The sequence below is a fragment of the Apaloderma vittatum genome, unplaced genomic scaffold (genome assembly GCF_000703405.1).
Source record: "Apaloderma vittatum isolate BGI_N311 unplaced genomic scaffold, ASM70340v1 scaffold6684, whole genome shotgun sequence".
NCBI classification, from domain to species: Eukaryota; Metazoa; Chordata; class Aves; order Trogoniformes; family Trogonidae; genus Apaloderma; species Apaloderma vittatum.
In genome coordinates, this window is record NW_009714285.1 from 18004 (window position 1) to 45323 (window position 27320).

The 27320-nt window shown below is 39.1% G+C and overlaps 1 protein-coding gene across 1 annotated transcript in view; it reads right to left on the reverse strand.

Annotated features, from left to right (window-relative positions):
• Positions 1 to 885: 885 nt before the first annotated feature.
• IARS (isoleucyl-tRNA synthetase) overlaps positions 886 to 27320 on the reverse strand; it is a 102327-nt gene continuing 75892 nt past the window's right edge. The window contains 11 exon segments of the mRNA XM_009868688.1: positions 886 to 1505; positions 5713 to 5865; positions 6692 to 6835; positions 11576 to 11701; positions 12663 to 12774; positions 16211 to 16387; positions 17036 to 17131; positions 17398 to 17510; positions 18291 to 18465; positions 25338 to 25421; positions 25638 to 25740. Of these exon segments, the coding sequence (XP_009866990.1) occupies positions 1423 to 1505; positions 5713 to 5865; positions 6692 to 6835; positions 11576 to 11701; positions 12663 to 12774; positions 16211 to 16387; positions 17036 to 17131; positions 17398 to 17510; positions 18291 to 18465; positions 25338 to 25421; positions 25638 to 25740 (1366 nt within the window). The 3' untranslated portion in view covers positions 886 to 1422.

Below are 27320 nucleotides of genomic sequence, written 5' to 3' on the forward strand. Positions count from 1 at the left end.
TACAGGCAAAGGTAGAGGGCAATGTCCGATATTCATTAAACTCAGCAGGCCAGTGATTCAGCAGGTTCAGACACTGACATTTTTAATACTGATAAAAATAATTTTACGTAAGCTGAATGCCAGGGACTTGATTTAGTTCAAACGAGTACTTACAGTTTTGGTAAGGTCTACTAGAGCACAGTAATTACACAGAGCATTTATTTATAGTTATTCCCACTGACTTCATGTTATCACAAAAAAGCTTTGGTTTATATTCATAGTGTAAAGATGAAAAACCTAGAGCAATGGGAAAACATGCTAAGCAAGGCTTTGTTACTCTCACAGAACGTTACTCTGTTAACAGTGTTGTTCACAGTGTACAAAGCCTTGTCCTCAGGCAGCTCATCAAGGCACAGCAGCCAAGGCAGCTGCGTGCAGGGCTCCCTTCCCACGGTCACGATGCTGCTCAACAGCGGGTTTCAGCGCTCACTAACACTACTGAAACGCAGTCGAACTTGAGGCTGGGTAAGCTTCTAGTTAACTAGTCAAAAAAAAAAACATGCTCAAACTGAAAATGGTTGCCTGTTATTCCACGTGCCTACAGATACACCAGTTAAGGCCAAAACATCTGGCAAGGTATATTGACTATTATAAAAACTGAAAGGCCAACACCAATTTTAATCCCAAACTGCTTATAAATCTGAAACCAAAGCCAACAACCCTCCCCAAAACCTCTAACCGAACAAAATCCCCCAAATCTGTCAGTATCACAATGCAAAGTCACTGGCATTCAGTATGGACAGGTTCAGATTCCAAGTCTCTCTAGGTTTTCTTGGTCTGTGTGGTGTTATTTTCTCGAGAGAATGTAAGTAAGCAGATTACTCTGAACTTGAGAAAACACAAGTGTGGAGATAAAGCAAATTTATTGTTCCAACTGTTGAAATTAGGGAGTATTTTAAATCATTAGCCACACACTTAATCAAAATTCAGGTAGAATGAAGGAACAAATCCAAGTAACCCTTAAGTAAGTTTCAAAGCTATTGTAACATGGCGTCTGCATCATAGACCCTTGTAGGTAACCCACAATTTAGAAAATCCAAGATGTCCTCTTCATAAAGGACAGGCAGAGAACAGCATCACTGAGGTACTAGTCCCATTTCTTTCAGGCAAATTTCTGCATAGATATCTAAGGTTAAGGAATTCTGACTTTTTTTCTGAACAGCTTTTACAATATTGTAAGATAACGTAATGAAAATACATTGTCTTTGAAACCAGAGCAGCATATTAGACATGCACCAGTAGAAAACATCCTGTGTGCAATTTGAGATGTTAAAAGTACCATACCAAACTTGGATGTTAATCTGAAAGCATACTAACTTAATTTGACTCCCTTTTTTTGTGTGGAAAAAGGTCTACACGGTCTTATTCATAGAAATGCAATTCTCAACATTCAGCTGTGGTGGGTATAACACGAACATACACAGTCTTCATGTTCAAATTCTTCATGGAGATGTCCTTTGTGATCTCTGAATCAAGAAAACAAGAGAAACAGAAGAGAGTCAGGGCTCTTGCTTACAGGTGAAACAATGTTTCCCCCCCTTACGCAGACAGTTCTGTTAGTTCAATTAAAAGGGGACTAGGACAGAAACTGCTCAGCTCAAAATTCCCTCCTGCTAAAGCATAGAGCATTAGAGAAAGGGTCACCACACGTCAGGATTGCCAGTGCAAGATGCTATTCTAGGTTACAAAGGAGGAGTTTTTTAAAATCTATGTCAGCCCACAGCTCTCAGCTTCACATCCACACAGAACAACAGCTAGTTCAGAAAACTGTTATAATGCAATGGAGTCATTATCAATACAACACAGTGCACTAAGATCAGAGTCCCTTGGAAACATCATGTAAGAATGGCCACAGAGAAATCCATCTCCTCTGGTATCCCATCTCTAACAGAATATAGAACACGTATGTGCGAAGGAGTACAATGATAAGAACATCCATGCATTAACTTGAGTTTTAAACGTAAAGCAAAGACTGTAGTAGTACCTGTTGAAAAACTATGTTGCAATCTTGTACAGTATGCCTATAGCATTTCATACCCTAGCAGATCAATACCTCACCCCTTTCCCTAGCTATATGCACATAGTCTAGAATAGTAATAAAGTCTTGGCAACAAACCTCTTTTAAAGCCACTCCATGTTTCCAACCAGCCGATTCCAAGCTGATAATTATTTATGAAACACAAACACCGAGCAATCACACTTTCTGGCTACAGAAAAAGTCACCTACAAAGTTGTTAGGAACTGGCAATCTCACTGTTCTTGTCATCTTACAGTACATTTATCCCAAAAAGTTCGATGCTTCCCTGCATCCCTCAGCTGTAGCAAAGTACCCCAACAGCAGAGCAGACCGTTTTGAATACTGGGAGGTACAGCTTTGGAACAAATGGTAGACAGACCATAGGTCTCTTTACTAGTTAACTGAAACGTGGCAACCACAAATACATCCACTAAAACCAAAGCAAACGAGTATCGGGCGTTAGTGTTACTCCGCACACCAGAATCCCTACAGACAACACAAGTAAATAAAAGATAATTTTAAATTTTGGCACTAGTGTTAGCACAAACGACAGATTAATAACCCTCCGAAGGGCTGGCTGTTTTTTCACTAGAAGCCATCCTGCAGTAGTACTGCAGAGCATCACCGAACCCACATCTGACATTGATGCTGCTCTAACCCGGGCTCCCCTCTGGCCAGAGACCCGGGTGGCAGGCGTGGGGCTGGGGGGAGGCCAGTTGGTGAAGCGCATCCATGGAGATCAGGGAAAAGCAGTTTAGCTTTCAGTAACATGATGTCCACATGAAGACTGAGTCTAGAAACGGCAGCTAGGAGTTTTGTTTCTGTGTAACAGTGTGCATCTTCATTCTAACAGTAAGGCCTCCATCTTTCTTCAAAAAGTACCTTTTTTAGACTGAGCAGATATAGTCAGCATAGAAGTGTAAAAGCCATCTATTAGTTAAAGAATTATGAAGCCCTTATGGATCATGTGAAATAGTTCTCTTCCAGCACAGTGCTCTGCTTTAAGCAGCTGAATACCTATCTACAGAGCTAAGGGAGTGGAGATACCGTTCAATTCAGCAATTAATGTTTTATTCTCTCATTATCCCTCCCCTTCCCATGAAAATACTACATCAGTTGTAAAAAAGTTATTTTGGTCTACAGAGGCAGCCAAACAAACCGAGGAACAACATCAAGCTACTATTTTCAGCAGTGCTTAATACAATAACTGCTTTTTCAAATTGGAACTTCATTTATTAACAAAATGTAAGGGCAGCCTTTCTGTGACAATTCCAAAGGAAAGCTTTGAAGTTAGCACATTAAAAAGTGTTGCCTTCATCCCAAATACATCTCTGAATCAAGTACTTGTACCTCGTGTTTCCATCTCACAAGTAAGCAATGCCCACCGCTGTGACATTTATAGACTGTTTTTCCAATATTACAAAGGGGGTTGAAAACCACATTTGTTTCCAAAGAACTGGCAAGCTTTAGTGCAACAGACAGCAGATGCCCAATTGCCTGTACCTGACAACATTTATAAAAGTAATGAAGCAATAACTCATTTTAAACCAAGTGATTTTCCCTTTTTTATAAAACAAGCACCAGCTTTCCAGTTAATGGGTTATTTTAATCAAACATTTGAAATGGTTAACAGTAAATAATTTTTTCTTTTTAGAATAAGACATAAAAAATCCGCTACTCAAGAGATAGAATAGTTTTTGTTTTAAAGGTAGGACCTCGAAATGCATTAATAAAAAGATGAACAGAGGATAACAAAGTTGCAATAACACACATAAACATTAATTGACCTAATGTTTTCCAGAGGCATCAAAATATTTGTTTTATATGCAGCGCTTACTTACCACAAAGATCTGAAGACAAAGTACAACCATTTCAGTGTTTATACAATTAAAAATGTTATTAAGAGCTGCATGGTGAGAAATAAATCTGAGATAGCAGAAGCTACAAAGCCTAAGGGCTAGATACACAAATAAACTGCCAGGACCAAGCTCTCTACATTCCAAGTCCAAAAAAGACCAAATCAGTTGTTTTAGCCTTTGAAGAGCTATCAAATCTGGTTTTTCACATCATTGCAATTTGTCACTTACACACTTTATTTAAACTTGAAGTAACTTGAAGTTCTGTAGAATTCATACTACAAATGCGTAATAGTGATCCCCTTTTAGGTGAAGGCATTTCAAAAATCCTTACATAAACTGATGCTTACAGGCTATAACGTTTTCCTGTTTTGTCCCTCTTTCAAAGCTCAAAAGTTTTCTACAATAGTTTAGTATTTTAACTAAATCATATGCTGCTGTTATTCCCTTCTGCCTTGCAACAAATGACAGAAACAAAAAGTGTAGCATCAATTGCTCCTGAACGGCTAAATTCCTAGTGAGCAAAGTCTTGCACATACATACATTTTTTGTTTATGCAAACAAGAGGCGGTTGATACACTTGGTTTTCAGACCCTGTGCTGTTTCTAAATGCTGTAGTCTCCGGTCCTCTCTAGTAACACCAGAAGTCTCATCAACATTTGAGACCCATTTTACTTCTTGGCTTCTGAGAAAACAGAGTTCAGGTCTCATGCAATAAAATTTTAAAAATCCACAGCAAAACAGCCCACACCTTACTTGCTCTGATTCTCTTCTACCCAACTAGCATGCCCCCAGCCCAGATGGGGAGCTAAGTAACCCCAGTTTTAGCCCGCTGCACTAGAGAGCTACACTCCTCCTCCTCCCTCCATGAGCTGACAGGCACCTCCAGAGGAAATCCATCCCATTTAACTTCTGGACAGGTAACCGTGATAAGTCACGGTGAAGTGTCACATTTCTCTCCCAAACAGTCTGTAACTCATGCTACCACAAACTGGAGACACAATCCTTTGCATCATTTAATTTGAAGAGCAGAATTTTCCTGAATAAACAGAAATACTGTTGGGCTTTTTTACCATGTAGTTTCCAATTCATTCTTCCTGTCAAATGAAGTCCCAAATCCTTCTCAGGTCCAACTTTTTAGCACTACAGGTGTCCTTAGTCTTATCTTTCTCATGAATCAGAGATTTTGGTTTCTAAGTCTCACCATCTGTCTGTGGTTTCAGAAGGTTCTTTAACATTTCAGATCTGTGACTATGTGATAAAGCTTCCTACTTCCCAGGTACTCTCAATGAACTGCAGCTGCCACATCCTACCGAGTCTGACCTACTCGCACAACTCTAAAATAGATCTGATACCCTTTTTCACCCACTCCTATTCTCCAAAAGGAAAAGAACAAATTCTGCAACAATGTGAATGTCACAGGAACAATTTGAACAAGTTCTGGAAATATTCACACTTTAGACTCCCTCACTTCTAGGAGGAGATTCTCTGCTTAGTCATGGCAGCATGCAACTACCATTTCCGTGGCTGACTGACCTTCCTATTTCAAAAGGAAGAAACTTTTACAGAACTTGTCTTGGCCATTTCACAAGGGGAATGCGTCAGAGCTTTAAATTTCTAAAAGTGTATGTATGCTTAAAAGATTTTATTAAATAAATATTGAGTTACGGGGCGAAATTAGAAACCAATGTGTGAACAGTGTGCATTTAGTCATTGAGCTAGATCTCAGGCTACATTAGCTGCTCCTCAACAGTAGCTTCCAAGTATCCTTGGACAAGCACACCAAAAGTCTGTGCTTACCCTGAGTTTGCGCTTCATCCAGGAACAATTTTAGCCGCCTGCTTCTGAGCCCAAACACTTTTGCTGTTTCACGTAGAAGACCTTGATACGTTAATCCATTCTGGCCAACAGGGTTTTCCATTAGAAGAGTTCCCACTGTTCCTTTCTGACATTCTGAACAAGATAAACAGTTGAATCACTATTGATGAAGAATGATACTATTTCAATTATCTTGGTAGATTGAAATTCAGGATTTTTTATTCCATTTCATCTCTTCTTCATAGTGCTGGATAATTACGAATATCTACCTATTTATAGATATTCAGTAAATAAGTTCACAAATTACAGTATCAGAAGTAATTATTAACAGTTTGACAAACAAAAGAAAACCTGGCAAAATGCTTTAGATGGGTCAACAGGATAATCTAAAGACTGGGAAACACGAACTATTTCAACAGGACACACAAACTACTAAGAACAACAGTAGCTCACAAAGCACCTTTTGATGATCAAATCTCCAGGTAAAAAGGAAGTTACAAGATTAGCAGCTGTGAAACAGAACTGCACACACATACCTATACTCCAGACGAAGCTAATAATACAATTTTATTTGCCTTCTAAATAGCACTGAGAAATGCTTCACAGACTCTTTACAATGTCTTGGTAAAGAGTTGGCTCCTCCTTCATTTTTGGTCAACTTTAGATTGACCCTTTTCAAATAAGCTGCACAGGTGAGCAGAAATACGAGAACAATGCTGAAGGGCTCATGCTTAAACGCTGTCCCTTAAGCTGGTTCTCCTTTTTCTATTATGAAAGTGGAGAGAAAAGCTAAGCATAAACATTGTGTTTATTTGAAAGCAAATACTAGGCAAAAATACACAAAATCACCGTCTACCAATGGAAACAGACATACTTATCATCCCCAGTAAGCAATCGTGTCCAAAACTTGTCTCACGAAAAGCTCGGCCTGTAAATGAGGAGAGATCGGTATCCTACGCACCTTGTGGTTTTGCATTCACTAACTGCAAGTTGATATACTGGCAGAGCAGAGCATCGGCAGAGTTGGTCAGAGCCGGGGCTGCCCCTGTTGTCACATGGAGAGTCTTTCCGCTCAGAGTAAGCAAGTCAGTTCTGTTTATCAGTTCTGAAAAAGAAAATGAGACCAGTCAGGCCATTACAGGGAAGCTGAGGTCCAGTTCTCACTTGATTAGCTGACAATGAGTCTTTCTAACTACTGATTTTCCACTGTGGAAGCATTTCCTGCTTTGTAATTCCTTCCTCAAGAAAGAAGGAGCATTTCTCTGTCTTGAAAAATGGAATTTGTTCAGAAGTATTTTCTTTTCTTAACAGAGTGCTTCATCTGCTGTGGAAATTAGCTCCTATGTAACGTTTCTTATGCATATAAATATGCAACACGATCACTTACACAATAAAAATAGTTAAATAACTTAAAAGGAGCAAGAAATTATTCACTTAGGCCAACGATTTTTATCTCATTAACTTAAGACCCACGATCTTTGCCTGCCCCCTGACTTGCCTAGCGGAAGCAGCACCGAGTGTGTGTTACTGTGCAACATCAGGACGTTTCCCTCATTAAACTCCAGATGTCAATAGATGCAAAATCAGTGGCTGGTTAGCTCATGAATAATGCCCTTTGCATTAATATTTGTCAACAACAGCTGATGATTCAGCAGATGACTCTGGCCATGTATATTTAGAAAAGGGTGGAAGATCAGACTCAAAATAGGACCCATGTCTCAAAGGATATTAGAAGCAACACCAGCACCCTGAAAGCGCTCAGATGAGAAGCTAAGGAGGTTTCTGTAATACAAACGAAATAGGTAGGGCTGCATTCTGCACTACCCACAGGAGCCTGTGAAATGTAGTCACGGGACATAAGCTCTTAAAATTCTGCCAACTGCCAGAGAGCACACAAGCACAAGCACTGTGGAAGGCTTATAAGACTGCCCTATGGAAGGATGAAGACTTCAGACTGCAACTAAGATTCTAAACTGCTATATTTCTTAAATAATCTTATATATACATATATATGTATGTATGTATGTATATATACATACACACATGGATATACAGAGCTTTGTCTGAGGTTCAAGGTACATGCTCAAGTGCAGGAAGAGGCTTTGCTTTTGGTTTTACTTACAGGAAAGCAAGACAATAACTAAGCTAACAAGTGGAGAGGACTTATCAGGATTTCATCCTACAGAAGGCGAGTCTGGAGCAGGTTTTTCCTAACACAAGCTCAGAGCAGTGTTGCCTGTTGTTCACACAGGGCTCAAGGGTCATGGCAAGAGAGAGCAGTAGGGAGCAGGGTGCCTTACAGAGCCGTGGCTTGGGGAATCTGGAGTTTGACATTACACAGTTGCCAGGATGGGTGCCGATCTACGCGGGGCAACAGGGCACAAGCTCAGGAATGGCCATTTGCTTATTTTGCTTTGCAGGACCCCTGACATATTTGCAGGGAAGAACTCATGCAGAATGCTGTCCATGGAGCAGGTTCCTAGAACCCTCTAGGAATAGCAGGAAAAAAAGTGGATCATTTTTTCACATAACAATACACTTGAAAACAAGCAGGTATAACAAGTGCTCATCAATATTAAAATCACTTTTAAAGTCAGTTCTTCCTGCAGCTGAGACTTAAGTGGTAATGCTCTCCAAAGGTGCATTACAGCCTCATGGCCTTTTAAAAATTAAAGATAAAAAAAAAAAAAAGGATCTTTTTGTACTCTTGAGCAAAAATCAGCACTACGAATAGAATTAAAACAAATTCACCATCTGAAAATCATAAAGACGAAATATGGCATGGACTAAGAAGTTTGCAGGGGTATTTTCGCCTCATCTTCCCTTCCTCCCCCTTTATTTACAGCTTCATTTATTCCCATAAACAATTTTTAAAAATAGGGTTTTTCTATAAGGGCTACTTCCTTGAAAGCTCAGTGCAAGTTGAAGAGCATTCCCAATAAGGAGTTTAGAAAGCTTTCAGTTTTTTAGCAATCTCGAGCAAAAAGAAAGTCAGACAACTGTTTTTACCATCTGATTTGAGCTGAGCCTTTTTCCTTTAAACGATTCTCTTTTTTTTAATGGAAAGAGAGACAAAATCTATTTGCAGTTTCTCAGGGCAGTACAAATCCCAGAGCCTTGCTCAGTGCTTGTGCAGTTACTCAAAATACATCGATACACTGCTGCAGAGGAAATGTTTATCCCATTATTTCAATGCTGCACTGAAATACAGGGAGATGACATATTTTAGCCTGCCCTAAACTGCTTGAGTTTGTGCCATTACACAACCCTAAGTAAATCTTCATTACAATTAGAAAACGAGGTAATAAATTACTGCAAGTAAAGTGGACAGCTCTAAAAACCACAGGAAGGAAAATATGGAGCCAGAAACACAGTTTTACTGGGCCGCAATTTTATTAACACACATGGGAACAATTCAGCAACAATTTGTCTGGAGTGCACGACCTTTTTTTGCCATTCCTCTCCAACAGAGCGGCTGATACCACGCTCCTGCCTCACCTCAAGAGACCCTGGAGTCACCACCAGGCCTCGCCTTACATCACTCATGCAAAGGTTGGGCAGGTAAAGCAAAGACTGTACCAAACCAAACACCAGGAATTTTGGCTATTCTCTAACGTCTTCCAGAGCTATTTTCTTTGTATGTGCCTTCAACCCTGACTCCCCAGGGAGCCATCTCTTCCGCTGATCAATACTCGTTCAACATCTCTGCCAAATTGCAACAAAAGTGAATTTGATAATTAACCTTTCGAAGGAAATTTCCATGTTGTTAATAAGCGGCCAGGGAAACAAAAACCAAACACTGCTCTGCCCAGCCCACTTACAAGGAGCGCAAGTTTAAAATCAGCACACCAAGATGGAAAGTCCCAAAATGACACCTACAGAGCAAAAGCAATATAGGAAAAGAAATAAAGCCTTTGTTACTACAGCAGAAAAGCACCTTTGAGGAAAAAGGAAGGTTTACGTTTTCTTTACCATTTCCATCAGCATTAACAGATTTATGCTGGATCCATTTGGCACAAAATGAACTAAATAAGGAGTCAAATTGCATATAATCTGAATGAGGTGAGAGGTTCTCAACTCTTCTTGGCCTTTTGCAGCTCAGCGCTTAACATCTGATGTGGTAACAAATTGTACTAGTACATACCCACCTCTGCAGGCACACAGCACACTGCTGTGAAGTGTATTTCTACTACATGGAAAAGGATTTAAAGGAGAACTATTTGCTCCTTTAAAACATAACCAAAACTTGAGGAAGATACTGAGGGATGCAAAATTTCCTCTCTATCACCTACAACTGAAAGCAAAGAGTAATCACTCAGCTGAGCACAAGTTGGAGAAAGGTTTTATCACAGTAAGGAAATGGATTACATCAAATAAGAAACCCCTCCAAAACGTTCTTATAGAAACACTTTCAGGAAAAGACAAGCAAGAAAACAAAAGATGGAGATGGTAACAGTGACATTACAGCCCCAAGTAAGAGTATCTCCCTACTGGTATAGGTAGAATCAGTCTCGCGGAGAAAAGACAACGCAGAAAGAACCGTGCCTCGCCAATACCGCCTAAGGAGACTTTCCACTGTGCCTTTTGCAACCGGACTTGCCTGTCCTGCATCGGCCTTTTTAGCCATCAGCGTGCTTGTAGTAAGTGTGGGTAGAGCCCTTCCCATATCTTTGTTCATGAAGCCCAGTCGTGATGATGATGATAGGCAGACAAAGTGGTGATCCCCAGCCCTCCTGTGGGCACCCCAAAGCAGCCTTTCACAGCAGTCACTTAAAGTATCTCCCCTTAGATACCGCTTAAGTAATACTTCTGCGAAAACACACCAGCAAAAGTTTCTGTAGCTGTCCAGTTACCTTTTTTGCTGTATTTTAGAATTTCTTTGTCACTCATTTTAGACTTAATATGAACTGTGTGGAAACAGGCAATGTGTGAACTTCAAGATGTGCCCATAAATAACCCCAAGAACACACAAAGAGTTTTGCTATTGCTCTATTACTGCTGAAGCATCTCTAAAGTCGTATCACAGCACAGCCACTCTTCAGTACTCTACTGTCTGCTTCTTTGCTCAAGTGTTTGGTTATTACTGTAATTGTGTTCCCAGTGTGCTGATCTCTAAGTTGCAACTTTTTCTGATGCATGGAAATATTATCCGTAATACAGTAATAAAACAGCACCTTCCTCTTAAGGGAGAGAATGCGCGTTTCATAGGTGCTAACTGCAACATTTCTCATAACGTTTTTCTTTGTTTCAGCTGTAGTATCTTTGCGAAGAACCAAACTATGATAGCCCTTAAGTCTATGTATAAGCCACAGAAGATATTTCATATTCTCACATCTTAAACTGAGGCAAAGTTCAAGCTGCAAAAATATCCAATGGATTTTTCTAAAAAGAAGAAATGCAGAAACCTCAAGTTTCTCTAGGGTGGAAAAACAACCTTTTTTCCTCTACAGATAGCAGTTTGCCTTCAATTTAAGTTCTCGCCCTGCCTACTGAGGCATTAGAGAAAGAAAAGCATGCAAAAGCTGATGGCAGCTCGCCATCAATACATAGCATAGCCTGGATCCAATGGAAACACTTCCTGAAATAAATCAGATTTTGTCCTGATGAGAACTGCAATGGAAATAGGTAACAGAAAAGATGAGCATCACTTAGCAGCAGCTTTTAGAAACATTCTGATGTATGAACACAGTCTTATGAGCTAAGTACTATAAAACAGAATTATTTCCTTATGCATTTGTCAAATTTGTATATATAGAGAAAAATTATACAGTAAATAATTATACAGTAAGTATTTCCTAGCTGCTGCTAGAAAGACTTTCAGTGTTACCCATCATACTCCATTTACCTGTTTTTCCATTGAAAACTGTCAGTTTTGAATTTTTAAGACCAAAAATGCAGGACACAGTATCTACCAGTCCAGTGAAGTTCAAGGTATTATCTCCTTTTGGATTTTCCAGCAGCAATACGCCATCTAAAACCAAAATTAAGAAATTAAAATGCAGTTTGGAAGCAACATTCAAGTTTCTATGATTTTCTAATGACTTGTTCTAATTACTTCCAGTGCGTTTCTAAACAAACTTGAAACTGGCAACACTGCATCTTCCAGAAATTTTTTCGTTAAGAAAAGGAAAAAGGAAAGAAAAACCAGGGAAACTGACTCAAGTGTACTTCAGATTTAGAGTACAGAAGTTGTATTTGGTTTTATTAATAAATCGGTCAAATTTTTATGTCACTGAATTATAATCCAGTATTATACTGATTAAAACCTGACAGATTGTGTGCCCTCTGAAACGTTCACCAGCTTGTACAGTTACCTTCATTACTACGCAGTAAGCGGCTTTGTAACCATGTTAAACAGGGCACGCTTACTTTGACACATAAACTGTAAACACATGCAGGGAAGAAAAAGAATTCCACAGAGTGCATTTAGTTTTCTCTCATTTTAACATATAATTCAACCTTGCAATGATACCAGTGCACTCATCTTTTCATTACCCAAGATGCAGTCATCATATTCTATAGTTTTAAGTATTCTTTTTAGCTTTATACTTTATATCTAAGTTTTTCAAAAGCACTATCTCCTTCACATAAAGGCACCACCTACATTTACAGTACTAAATCAAGAATTAAAGATTCTCAAGGTACGCCCCCTGAGCGTGGGTGGATGTACGGGCACAAACAGAGTGCATACGCCTCCTCCTGCAGAAGAGAAATAATTCACATGCACGTTTGAGTATTTACCTCAGGTCCACATCAGAAGACATCATGGACAACAGCTGCTTTTGCTTTTAATAAACTTATTTTCAATAATTATTTAAAGCTAATGTGGGAAGGGAGTTTGCACCATCTTTCACACAAATTTGTGGCTCTGAGATGCATCACACCGTTTTCCAGACACCACCACTGACACATCAAACCCGGCACATCCCTACCTTGTTCTGTCCCATTAACACAAACTTTGAGGTTGACGTAGGCACAGGCTGGACCAACGCACTGACACAAACCACCTCTGACGAGTGTAATTTCTAGCTCGGATCCCTTTAGCTGAAGAGGGGGAATATTATGATTATTCAAATATTATTAAAGAAACATAACAAAATATTTTCTTTACATAAACAACGTTAAGATCTTGTCTTACTACGCTAAACATGACTTAAAATAAAACAGCAACCTTCGCCACATCTTCCTTCAGAGATAGAGCACTTCAAATACGAATTTATCTTTCATATGTGTTAAAGCAGATTTTAACAAATCAGTAAAACAGAGTAGAATAAACAGCCTCATTTTCACAAGCAATGAGCAGGGATGACAGCCTCCCAAAAGATAACCCAAATGTGGATATACTCTCCAGAGGTAATTCAAAGGACCTGAAGACAGGACCCTGCTCTCAGTCACTGTCTGGAGAAGCTTCATCTGTCTCCAAGGGGCTCCTGAGAACAACCAAGGGCAGCAGCTGCCTTTGTGAAGGCAACTGTCAGCCTTCGCAAACTCCTCCCCTTAGTGAATCCGTTAAAAACTTGAAACGCTCAGTCAAGAACTGGAACACGTATCTACAAATGAGAGACAGCGTGAAGAGACCTGACGGATGTGCAGCAAGGCAACAGAAACAGATTTGTTTTGCACAGGCCTTAGAGGACAGCTTTAAGACTATGCTGCTTCTAAGCACAGGTCTTCTCCTGAACTAAGTACAGAGTTACTCCTGCATCTACACCATTTTTCCAAGAATCACACTTTAAAATGTCACTTAATTAAAATTTCTAATTAAACAAATATCATCCAGAAATCACTTACATGAACTACTGCTATTAAGCGGCCATTTAAGCCAACTTTTTTGTAAACGTAGAGACTGTCTTCAGCAAGAGTCACAGTGCAAAGGGTGAAGAAAATGCCACTCTTTACTGAGCTCCTATTACAATATGGAGCAGCAAATCTCATTTTGGGTTTATCTATTCTACCAGCAACTAAATATTCATTTTTAAAGTAGTTGGTTTTCCATCCCAGTATGTTCTGAGCAACTGCTCCTTTTTTTGTTTGTCCCTCAGAGCAAGTCTTTGGGAGGGGAGTTCATAATTAAGACCTTGTATCAAAAATTGACCCAAGGTAATTTGACAGAAATAACAATCCTGAATGTAATCAAAATGCTTGTAGGAAAGACAGACCATGTTTCATTTTTGTTCCAGTCTTCACATATATTCAACATCATGCAGATTTCTGTTGCTCCTTTTAATAGCTTCCAGAAATTTGGTGAAATGATCTGTTGCAGTTGACTTAACTCATGCACTCAAGTGTGGAATCACACACTTGTTCTTTTAATTTGCATCTGATTTTCTATCTGCAAGTGTGGAACGGTCCCTAAAGCATTTTCCATGTCAAGGCTGCTTAAGCTAAGACAGTTGATGCACAATTCATTTTGAATTTGCATCCTCAACAGTCCCGAACCTGCTAGCAGTGCAGGAACCTGCTAGCACAAAATGCAACGTGCTTAGAACTAAGGGAGACAACAATGCAGAGCCACAGCTGATGCACCGAACTGCACGCAGCTGCAGCTATCCTCAACTCTCCACAAAGGGCCCCAACTTCCACACGGAAAGGATTTCTGAAGAAGAGCTTGTGCGTTTCAGATACTTCTATTCACTGCTCAATGTGACAAGCTAGTTGCAGCAGAATACAGAGTCAAACATCTGCCCTGAGCAATCCATCTCCGCACTCCCAGGAAGCGAGATTTCCAAGGAAGACTTTACAGCTGCACTAAAATCTCAATCATCTGTTTCTCTCTGCAACCGCTATTTTGAAGTCGAAGTCCGTGACCAATAATTCAGAGGCACAGCAAGTCTGCAAACACAAAGTAACCACCTAAATGTGCAGCAAAGACCACAGACTGACTCCGTAGGGAGGTACGTTGTAGTAACTGAGGCTCCTTCAAGTAAAATAACAAACAACTCTGCACTTGCGTAGAAACCTTTTTCTTTGCCTCCACTTACCAGGTAAGAAGAGTATAGCTTGGGTACATGGAACCTGCAAAAACTAAACCCTGCTAGTGGTGCAAATGCAGAGCCTGACCACAAACCTCCTAGCTCTATTTACATACTCGCTTCTCATTTTCAGAACTGAGCAGATGTCTGGTTTTCACCAACATCCAGGCAACAACTATCAATTTTATCTATAATAACCAGCACCTTCTGTCAGGGCAAGATTTCGTCTTTAGATAGACAGCATTATTTAAAATCAATCCAATAGACACATCTTTCAGCTTTCCACCATGTTTCTCTTCACTAGAATCTGCTAAATTAAGATTCAGAAAACAGAACATAATAGTGGGGGAGAACCATACTTGCACAGGCATGAAAGCTTTCATGGCAAGACACAGCAACTAACATTAAATCACACACAGAAGGCAATTTTAGGGGCAGGCAGACAAGTGTTTCCCAGCACTATACATTTTTTTTCCAGCTGCTTTTACATTTTAATTCAGATTTGATGTTTACAACATGAAACTGTCTATTAGGAAAATCCAAATCAAGTAAGTTCTTTGAAGAATTAGCAAAATATTTTCACCAAGTTCTCAAACACAATGTTCTCCACTTCCATGTAGTGTTTTTTCCTGTGTTTATCACTAGATTAAACTAATAGCTTTGAAAAAGGCCAAATAAGAGCTTGGTTTCAAATCTGAACAACTTTAAAAGTGAAATTACTATGTATAAACCATCTCCTTTATACATATCCTTACTAAAATGGACAAAACATGAGCTTTCCTTTCAGCTCTTCTCAGACCCCCAAATCACCCTGTAAATCAAATTTTGATACATCCTAAGTTCTAGTCCTTCTGGTTTAGTACGACATTTAAACTACAGAATATTTCATCTACAATTCTGCTAGGAATGCCTTTTGAGTGCAGTAAGTTTGAATAAAACATGGCAAAATTATTCTCAAAACATGTCAGAGGAAACAATCAAACAAAACAAATGAAATAGTTCAAATCTGCTGCTGAAAGAGTAATCAATCTGCAAAACTGCCTTGTTACAGAAGACTGAACTTTAGCAACACGGGGGAGAAAAAACAAACGTTCTCAAACATCAATAACTGAAGTTGATCTTAAGCCAAAAGGCAAAATTCAGCCTCGAAGGAGAATGTTTCTACTACAAAAGCATATTAACTTTAAAAGAAATCAGAGCAACAATGTTTTTGCTGTCTAAACAATGCACTAATCCAACTACAAATAACCGTGTGTATTAAGCTTACACAAACAACTACCTAAGATGCTGATTTTGGTACTCAAGTGGCTTCATTTTCAAAAATACTACACATACAGAACCCATCTATTTTCTTTTTCAAATGAGTAAGACTAATTTTGGAGATTTATAAACCTGAAACTGCATCCCACAAATACTGACATGCATTTTTTTTCTGTAATTGAAGCACTTTGTTCAGTTAAAAGCAGGTAAAAAAATCAACTGTGCTGCCAAAGCTTTTTCCTTCTTACTTGGGTTGCTTCCTGGATGAGAACTTCTTTTGAGGTAGGCACCGGGTAAGGCTTCAGGGCAGCCTTTATTGTGGCAAAAATGAAATCCTTATGTTCCTTAATAACAGTATCCAGGTAGTCACCTTCTGGATGTGATTTGTAGTACACTGTAATTTCATCTGTAGGAACCAGATTTCGCTGTAGGGTACACCAAATGCACTATTAGTAACAGCAAGATGACTTTCACATATACAAACTAAAAGAAAATACCTTAGAAAGGTATTTACCAGACATTTGTCAGAAGTTTCCCGAAAAGATTTCTTTTCTTGGAAGAGCACAGAACAGAAGATAATGACCGTATAATGCACCTTGTACAAAATGTCTTACAAATCCTTTTACCAATTCACCCTGTTAATGAGCTGAAAATCTACCATATTTATTAAAAAGCTTTCCTCGATGCACAATTTTACTAGCATTTACAGATCCTGTTAGCCTGAATTTAAACCCTCAGGTCTTTATTGAGCGACTGTTCCGTAAGTGACATTTTCTTAGCACCCAACAGACTCCAACAGAACATTTTGGTATCGTCTTGGAAGGTGCTGGCCAGACTTTTAAGTTTTCACACTAGTTCTGTCACATCTCACACACTGATTCAAACTCTGGGAAATGAACAATTAATTGGAATGGTACGCTTATTAAAGCTGAATTAGAGCAAAATTCTACTTCAGTAAGAAAATGGTTTCAAGGAAAAATGTTTAATTAAAAAGGTCAGCTTCTGCTGCATATTGCCCTAAGATTCCTTAAAAGTAAATTAAAACGTCTTCTTCCAAATCATTACTTGCTAACCTTTTTGCGAAGCTTCTGGATGCGATTAATCACTTCTCGGGCAACTCCTTCATCCACCATGGACTGGTCTGGGGTAACATCTAGCAGAACTAAAACCTGAGATAATGCACAGAGGACAGTGACAAACTTGAAACAAGTTAGTATCAACTCAGAAGCTCAGGTACATTTTTATAGAGCTCCTCACTTACAAAACATCATGTTGAGGAGAATCCTTACAGATCTCCAAAACTGAGCAGATAGTTCAACAAATTCCAGAAGCCTATCTGAACAAAGAAAGCCACCCTAGCTTTCAAATAACCATTTTTGTATTACTTTTAGAGGAATTCTTCCCTTAATAAAAAAAGGAGTAACTAATAAATTACCTGAGCATCCGAATGCGCCTCAAACTGGGCAGATCCTCCTGCAACCTGATCAAAGGTATACATGAGACGAAGATCTTCCCCATGGAGTTCATGTCCTTCTACAACAATGATACCTGAAGAATTAGCAGATGGAAAGCATCTCATAAAACAGGAATAAAAGGGAATCTTTTTTTTTTTTTTAATTCAAAAAGGTTTAAACAACTACCAGACTTCAATTACATGAAATGCAGTATATTTGCAATACAGTTAAACAGCAGCGGAGCACACAGTAAGAGACACTGGACTAGCCCCCCTTCTGATTTTTCATACAAGCACTTCTACAGGCAGCAGAACTCATTCAAATGTTGATGGCTTAGCAACTGTTTGTGTACCACCTGAACAAAACAGAACTAAAACTTAAGAATAACCTGTATACTCCACTAAATCAAAATTTGTATTTAAACCAGTTAACTAAACAGATATAGCTGGAAAATTCACAGCTGCTTGTAGATGTGGAAGTGAAGCAATGCTTTTAGAATAAAAACTACTGCGTGTATACTCACCTCAAATCCGATTTAGTCTTAGAGAACAGCTTACTCTGTCATTTTGGACTTACAATAGCACTTAAACAGAACAGCATAGGATTGGTATACATGGCCACTTCTAATCTATTGCCAGCAAAATAAAACAACTTACCTCCTCTACTCACTAACATAAAATTTAATAGGGATAACAACAGGGAAGTTTCCCTAAGCTCACAGAAGGATATTTTGCAACTGCTCCTGCAAATGCTTGATTAATACACACAAATCAAGTGCAATTACTGCATTATTTTTTTCTGATGAGCCAAAGGACTTTGAATTTTTTTTTTTTGTCAACTTTGCCATCGTTTTGGGGTTCGTAGCACTGCGTACCTGTCTTCTGGAATTCCTCCAGCTGCTCACTCTTCAGCTCTTTGATCGCAGCCATGACGGGCTTAAACGCACCTTTCAAACGCTTCCCAAGCACCATGTGATCAGGTTCTGCTCTCAGCCGGATTCCGTATTTATCTTTATTAGTAGACAGTGTCACTTGGCGTACATTAAGTTCCTACATAAATACACCAAGAGAAAGAACTATGAACCTGAAGAGCAGCCACCTCTGACAGCTATGGGAAGGGTGCAAAACCAGGGGCCAGAGTACTAGGCAAGTCTTAAGTCTCACACTGCAAATTTGATATATGGATGTCTCTATGAACCAAGTAATTTGCCAGAAGCAAACAAACCCAACAAATACTGAAACTATCCTTCAGCTGAAGATACTGTCTTCCTCTTCAGCCTTTAGGCAGACATTTCTCTGTTTATTCTCAACTCAGATCAGACTCTTATTCAGCAGCCTTTTTACTTTACCATTACAACTGCCCCAAAAGATTACTATTACGAATATACATAAACTATCACCTTTGTGTGCAACGGCATTAGAAAATAGCCTGGCAAAACTCAGGAAGAAAAATTTTGCTGAAATAGTCCTTTCAGTATGCATTTAGCCAGAAAACTATAGCAAACAATTTTATGGTTTAGACTGCACAAATGCTATTGCCTCATTTTGTCTCTTTCCTTATCTGTTTATTCTAGGTCCTTACTGTACAGAAAACCACCTCCCTCAGAAAAACTTCCTTCTATGCTCTGCAGCACAAGATCAGAATGCCAGAGCAGCCAAAAAAACTTATAAAACTTGCACGAACTTCAGAAGGGGCCCCAGACCAAGGACATTATTTTACCACTACAGAAACCTGGGCGTGCCCATGTTCTGTAAGTAGTGCAAGCAGTTTTTGTCCCCGGATACAAAGGGAAACGTAGTGTTGCTGTGGAAAGTTTTACAGAACAACTGATTAAGGGGAAGCATTGCTACTGTATGAGGAAAGACCAAAGCTGGAACTCTTTCAAGAGAAGAAAGCTGAAGGGGCATATGATTGAGGTCTAAAAAATTATGAAAGAAGTGGCTGAGGAATGGAAAACTGTTATTCACCATATCCCCAAACAACCCCTCAAGTAAGTAAGCATGTAGTGGAAACAGTAGGAGACTGGTTCAAAAGAGATACACACATAGTTAACCCTTAGAACTTAATGCCACAGGAGGTGAAGCAGGAGTGGGTCACCACATTCAAAAAGGAATTAAGCTCATAACAGTAGGCACAAGAAAAGACGTTAAAGGGAGCAGATAGGCATGTGCCCTTGAGTATTTTCAACACAGTAGCTGCAGATGGTGCCTATGACAGGATTCTCCTGCGGGAAGTGGCCAGATGTTTGTGCTTCCTCCAAGTGGGCTCTACCATTGCAGGAAACACCACGATGTGCTAGACGAGCCACGAGTCTAAACCACCAAGCCATTTTTTACATTCTTAATTACAAATATTTTCCTCACCATATAAGCACATTAAAAACCACCACTAAAAAAACCAAACCACAAATCTTATTTTACACACTCTAACCATCCTACTATGCTAAATTTGAAAGTACACAGCAAACCTCTCTGCTCTACACTTAATTCTGTCCGATGAACAAATGCATCACACACATTAATAACACCAAGAAATAATACCTCAGCAAATGCTTCTAAGTAAGAGTGCTGTCTCCCAGTGTTTTGTGTCTTAAAGAGTCTGTTTTTTCCCTGCTTTGTAAAGCTATTAAGAAACACACACAAGGCAAGACTTGATACCTAAGCCTCCAGTTTTGCACAGTCTCAGACTCTGCGCTTGGTGCAACGTACCAGAAAATTTCGATTGCCAACATGCAACTCTTCTACACATACAAACCTGCACACAGCTGGAGCACATTTCACTATAATTGGGCAGGTTTTGTCTGTCAGGTTGCCTCATCCTTTAAGCATTTTGTGTGTAAATCTCTGCTAGAAGGTTGTTAAGAGATCTCATCAACGTGATACAGATTCAGCAAGCACACTAGGCAAGCAAGCTACTCCAAGTGATTTAAAAGGCAGAAGTAAACAGTAGCATCAGCATGACACAATTAGCAAGTAGCCAAACATTTAGATTGAGATGCAAGTTTAAATACAGCCTCTGAGCTAGAGTCTAATTTCCCAGGAAGTCCTACTGACATGAGGAGCCAAGAATACAACTGAATCTAATTTTATTTAATATATCTTTTAGGAAATCTAATGAAAATTTCATACTTCAGAAATTCAGTTTTAACCGGGTGATGTTGGAAATGAGCCCACAAGTGGTAAGCGACAACCTTGTAGGGGAAAAGAAATAATAATCTGAAAACCAGCATAAACCAGAAGTTGACACTGGGCCTGATTAGATGAATTATATACAGCCCAACTCCATCAGGGCAAGTTTTCTCTATTATTTAGATTAGGAAACCATCCTCCTGTATGCATTATCTATTAAAACCACAGAACAACTCTTTAAAAGAAAGCAAGTCTGTATTTAAGGTCTGTTTATATCTGCCTTTGACTTAAAACAGTTCTTCATTTTGTCTTCTCAGTAAATGGCAATAAGCTCCTCAGCACATCCTTCAAGTCTCATACACACAACCTGAGGCAACCAGTCCTTCCCACCGTCAGTCAGAAGATCTGTACACCCAGGCATTCCCACATAGAAGTGCCTTTCGCCAGTGCCGTGTGCCAGACACGATCAGATTAACTGGTAACCCAGCTTTGCCCAACTCACAGAACACAGAAAGAGAAATGCAGGGCTGCGCTTTGGCTGGGCTGGGCTCTCTAACCAAAAGTCCTAAACAAGAAAAATACCTGTTCACGGCCTCAGCCTCTGCTGCTGCGTTACTGTCACACCATTAACGTTGTAAGATACAGGTACAGCCGGGATTTGATGAGGGAGAACTCAATTTTCTCTGGTTTATTATAGCTATACCTAGGAGTGGGGGTTGAAGGGTGCACAAAGGTTCGATGTAAATAAGATTTTGACGGTGAAGAGAATAAATATTTATTCATGTAAAACCTTTCACTGGAAGTATTTAGCAAAAGAAGTTCTCAGCAAGGCTTGTAAAAGACCTCAAATACTAATGAATAAAATGTAACTGTGTTCAGTTGCTAAAAGCCTTCTGGATTTATTTCAATTTGTGAGCTTGGCCATTTTTGCATGACAACTCTATACTCTGTGCAGGTCTAATATTAAAATCCATTTATTGAAATGACTTGCTATGTTCTGATGATGAGAGAGTAAGACTGCAGATCAAAGAGTACAGCTACTTCTGAAAAAGTGATGAATGGAATATTTGAAGAATTGACAAGTGTACTTTTGAAATCCTTTTGTCAGCAGCTGCACAAAATTAAATGGTGTAATTTTTCTTACAGATTACCTCTGGCACCTGCAAATTTACTAGAAACACACTTCTGGCAATAACGAAAGGTTCTAAAGCTCTGAATTGGTAGGAGGTTGATGAACAAAGCTGCGAATACAGCCTGAGTAATACTGCTCACAGCCTGCCTGTATTCACTGACCTCTAGCTCTGAACCTCCCTAGCACACAACTACACCAACTGTGTGCAATACAACAAAACACATATTAAAGCTTGAGCATCAGCTTGTTCAATTTTAAGATACACAAAAACCACAGGACAATAGGCAGAACTTTGTATTTGAGATTCCGTAAAGATGTTTTAAGTTTGTTGTAACTCATCCTCCCATAAGACATACCTTGTTTACAGTAAGAAATTAATATAATTTAAGGAATACTTTTGTACAACCCAATTCTGTAATAATTTATCAGATTATTAGGTTCCTTTGTTCCCTTTTACTAGCTGGGGAAATTGACAGCAAATTTTGTCAGCTATCTTGTTGGAAGTAATTTGAGTAAGCAAACCTCATCTCCCTTAAAACTGGACTCCGTAAAATCCACAAATCCAGTTTTTAGATCAAGAAAATATAATAGACACCTACCTAAAATTCACAAAATTCTGCTACTGAAAAGACCCAGGTAGTGAAATGATTAATAATAACAGAAATTCTCAAGTGAAGAGTCATAACTGCCAAGCCTAAGGAAAATAATCAATAAGCTATCAAAACAAAAAAGCAAATGGAATTGTAATTTGACTTGGAAGTCAATTAGGAGTTTTTAATCAAAATTATTTCAGTGCATGGTTCTTCAGAATTTGAGTCCCAAGGTAACTTAAAGCAGGAAGCATACAACATTGATCGACAAGTCTTGTGTGTTGAGCCAGGGCTACCTTAGCCAGTGCTATTAAGTTGCCCCCTTAAGATTTTAAAAGCTTTCCTTAGATGTATATTTAGGCTTGGGGGAAGAAGGGATTGCTGGCGTAATACAGAAGTAGAAGTTTAAGAGATCCTCCTCTTGAATTCTTTAACTGACATGGCCGCTCTCACCAAGACAGATGAGGTGAGTTGATCTTGCTTGGGTAAATGCAGATTTTTGATCTCTTTGTCAGGGCAAAGCAGCTGATCTTGACAATGACAACTTGAACTTAAAAAAAATTCCAACACATTGCAAGCATGTGACTGGATCTTCTGTTACAGAGCCCTCTGAAGATACTGTACTGAAAGGAAGAAAGAATTTCCTGAAGACAGAAATGAGAGTTTCTCTGCAGGGTCAGGTTCAAGGCTTCAGCACGGTGGATGGAGATGAAGGAACGGAACCACTCTGAACTGCGGAGAATCCCTATATTTCCCACCCAATTAATGTACCTGGACACAAAGAAGCTGGACACTAATATAACAGAAGCTGGGAAACACACTGGAGGTAAAACAGGATAAAGAATTAAGCTGTAATAGTTAACTGTTTTTAGAATATATGCTACAAGCACTTAAAATACAGGAAGAGGGCAGACTTCAGAGGATGATGGAAGCACGCTCTATGGCTATGGATGCGAAGTTACCATGAGAAGGAAAGGAAGTCTTTCAAAAGCTGTTCAGATGTATAGCTGCATTGTACTGTTCCAACTTTTTTTCCCCTTTCTACTTTTTGCTCCTTTAAATATTTTTCAAACAAGTAAATTTGAGAGTGCAAGATGTGAGAAGACTAAGCTTGCAGTTCACAGGCGCTGGGAAACTGTAGTAACACTTCTGCATGAACTCTCTTGTAATAGAGTTAAGGAAGTTGATATTTTGGGGAATTGTCAGTTTTTGTGTTACGTTGTACTTAACCTCTGTAACAAGGACCAGGCACTGACGCTGTATCAGCGATGCTTTTATCAGGAGGTCTTGAACCAGGAAGATGATCTGAACCACTACCTTAGGTTTCTGTTCTGCAAGACCACTTCTTCAGTGTTCATCCAAGGGAAAAGCTGACATGTATTCTGCCTCATTAAGAGCTACACACAACTACACGACTGCAAAGGGAGGGACTGAAGAGAAACTCCAGACAGATTAATACACAGAAATTATTGTCCTGAAGTAATCCCAATTTATATTCAAGTCTAATGTATGCATTCTGCCCAATATCAACACCAAATGAATGCTTTTAGAATTCTGCTTTCTTAGCAAAGTGCTGCCATTTGAAATGCAATGCTTTCCTCCCCAAAACACACACAGTCACAAAGATGAAGTCTTGGCTTATCTCCCCAAGGAACATAATGGAACATCTGGGTAGAAATTGATCATCTATCCCAGCGTAAGACTATGGCAGCAAGAGGAAATTAAGACTGCTCAGAAAGAACAGCATCGTTTAACCAGTCCTCCTCCTTCCCTCACTGCCTTCCGGAGTGGTTCTGAAAGGCCTCCGCCAGTCTTGCACCTTATTTGTATTACCTCCAACTCCCTATTCAGCAAAGTGATTATAAACCCCTAGGCTGCTGACACCGAGCAATTACACATAGAATAGCTCACGACATTAAATGCACGATCATGACAGATTTAAGTAGTAACAACCATTGGTTTGCAAGAAATTTTGAAGGCCCCAACACCTAAAAAACAGTTCAAGTGCATACTGGCATACTAGCTTTTTTTTTTATTTTGTTTTTGAAAAAAACCACCGTGGCTCATCAAAATCCATCACTGTAGCTGAAACACTTCCTTCTCACTATTCCCTCTTACTGTTCAATTTCTCCCATAATAACATAGACGTGAAAGAAGATCCATACGCAGTCTATTTGTAACGAAATTTAATTGAATGTAAAGACCAAAAAAAGCTCACTGTATAGTCTTTTAAGCAAGCAAAAAGTCAGAGGCTTTGTCCTGTCCCTACAACTTTTGAAATGCAGATTTATTTGCAGTATAAATATATAAATAAATGAGTTTTATTTATAAACAAGCTCCTTTTCATTTCACTTCTTAAAATACTACAGATTTTCACATGACTGACTAAAAGCAAAAAGTGCAGCCGATTTCAGAAAGTTAAGCTCCAAAAAACCAAGAAGGGTTACTCTTCTTTTGAATGACAGGGCTTTTATCCAAAGAAAGATGTAGAAGTAGGGCAGGCTGCATTTCTCTAATGGACACACATTAGCAGAGTATTGCAGTGGCGTACAGGAGCAGATGAGTGTAAGAAATTGTACAGACTAACAGCTTATTTATTTGACATTTTATTCCCTAAACAACAACCTGCAAAAATCTGGACAGGGTCCCCTATTCTCGTTCACAGGGAACTCCTCCTCTCCTTAAATGCTTTCACTTACCATCAAATTGTTTTTAATGAACTGTTCTAACTGAAGGAGACTGCAAATTTTGCAATCTGTCTCTCTGACAACATGTAGTTGACTATTGTCTTATTTTCATACAGAAAACGGTTTTTCCTTTCACTGATCAAGAAAAAGAATGTCTCTAATGGCCTCTTAGTCCTATGTGGTCAGTTTGAGTGATTAAGTGAAGCTAATGATCATCAGCCATTTACCTTCATTTCTGTAGACAGCACCCATTGATACCCCCTTTCATAACAATTTTCCTTTAACTTAATTTTAATGAGTTATTAATATCTTCAGCAGAGAAAGTTAGGGTTTTGTTTGTGTAGGTAACTGACATACACAGTCCAGTATTCGCAATGTGCTTACCTCAAGTACATACTTCTCTAAAGCTCTGATGTTTTCCAGAGCCTCTGGATCCTGATGGATAACAACTACTTCTTTCAAAGGATACTGAGAAGAAAAAACAAACAGAAACTTTTGTCCTTCCAAGTGAAAATAAACAAAGACAATAACTTCAGAAATTATTATTTATCATCTGAAGTGTTTTATTGTTGAACTCCGCTTGCTATTCCAAACTTAATTATTCAATTTCCCCAGGCTTATCCCAAAGTTAAAAAGTTGCTGCACATTCCCAAGGTATTGATAAGAGATGTTACGAGTTCTAACCTTTACTGGAATGGTTTTTCTGTCTCTGATTACTCGTCCAAGTTCAATAACGGACTGCAAACAAGAAACGGCACTTTCAATTTTTTTGTCGATGAGATTCTCCCTAGATTAAAAAAAGAAACATTACATTGCTTCATTTTCATTGTATCTCTTTGAGCAGACTGAAAACATTTTACCCCTTCTCTGAAATTCACTCCAAGAGACTCCTTTAGGCCTGTTTGGGGCTATCTGAAAAACGAACAGATTCTTCTCTCTTCTTGGAGAAGAAGATGAAAACAAAAAACAGAGCTATTTTAAAATCATCTTTTGTTAGCATCTCTCACAAGATGGAGATGGTCAATTAAGTCATACTACCTATTCTATTAACATCCAATAAAAAGTAAGAATAACATTCATAATATAAGAAAATACAAAAAGATAAATCCGATACTTATAATGACAACAAAATCCCTCTAATGCAACCAGCTCACTGGGTCTCCATTTACACTATTTCCCAGGAATTCCAAATATTTTAGGTTTGATGTTTTTGGCAGCCTAGTCATCCTTCCTGGCTTCATAATTTTAACACCCTTCCACTGTGAGGCAATTCAGGGTTGGGGGGGAGATGTTGCTTTTCTTTGGGGGGTTGGCTTGTTTTGGGGTTTTATTTTGAATAAGCCGACACATGCACATCCACAACATTTAATGCAACCAATCTGTTCAGACACAACCACCAAGTAATGCTCAGTGGGACCTGTAACAGGGGTGTTGAGTCAAGGTCACCTGTGGAAGTGACCAAGTCCCTTCGCTTCCCCTGGACACATTCATCATATTGTTAAAGTAGTATTTCCTGTAACTGCATCAAGTCTCTTTTTATTAGCTGACAATATCGTCCTTGCACAACTGTTAGAAAAATAGTTCAAGGTGAAACTTCAACAATAATTTAGTTCTGAACACGTGTCTCTTATCTGACAAAGGGAAGAACTGATACGTAGTGGATCCTGTAAATTACACTAACTAGGAGCAGACAAAAACCCCAGTACAAGACAAAGAGGAAAGCCATGCAAGCCACTCAAAAGCATCGTCTGTTTGCATGATGCAGCAGTAAGTCAGTACTAACAGGAATAAGAAATGACAAAGCTACTTTTAAGCACTCATGCTAAGCCCACGCCTGAACCAAGTTCCTGCAAATAGCTCCCTATCCTTCCACAACTCCACCCTACCAAAACCATTAAAACCATTGCTGATAGCTCACTGATGAGTTCTGCATTCTTTGATTGCGTATTCTTGACAGCACTTTCCCAGGGAACAGAAAATCAGCACCATCATAACATCAATCTCAAACTCCTTGTTGCAGTAACCCTCACTACATCACAAAGAACATACACTTCCTCAATGGATCCATAAAGGTAACACGCTTACTAAAAGGTTTACATTTTTAAACTAGCACCTAAAGTATCAAGGTCAGCTCCCTTGTCCTTGAAGATTTTCAAACTGAGCTACAGTGCAAAAGGAAAGTTTGCTGCTCCTACATTGTGACTAACAGCAGACGGCAACGCAGGAACTAACTTAATCCACTAACACAGCAAGCACCCTGCACTGATGAGCAAGGGATTATCCTTCAGCTGGATAAAAAGAACCAAAACCAATCCAACCTCAGTTGTCAGGTTCTACCCATGCTGAGCTGATCCTATGGATAACCCA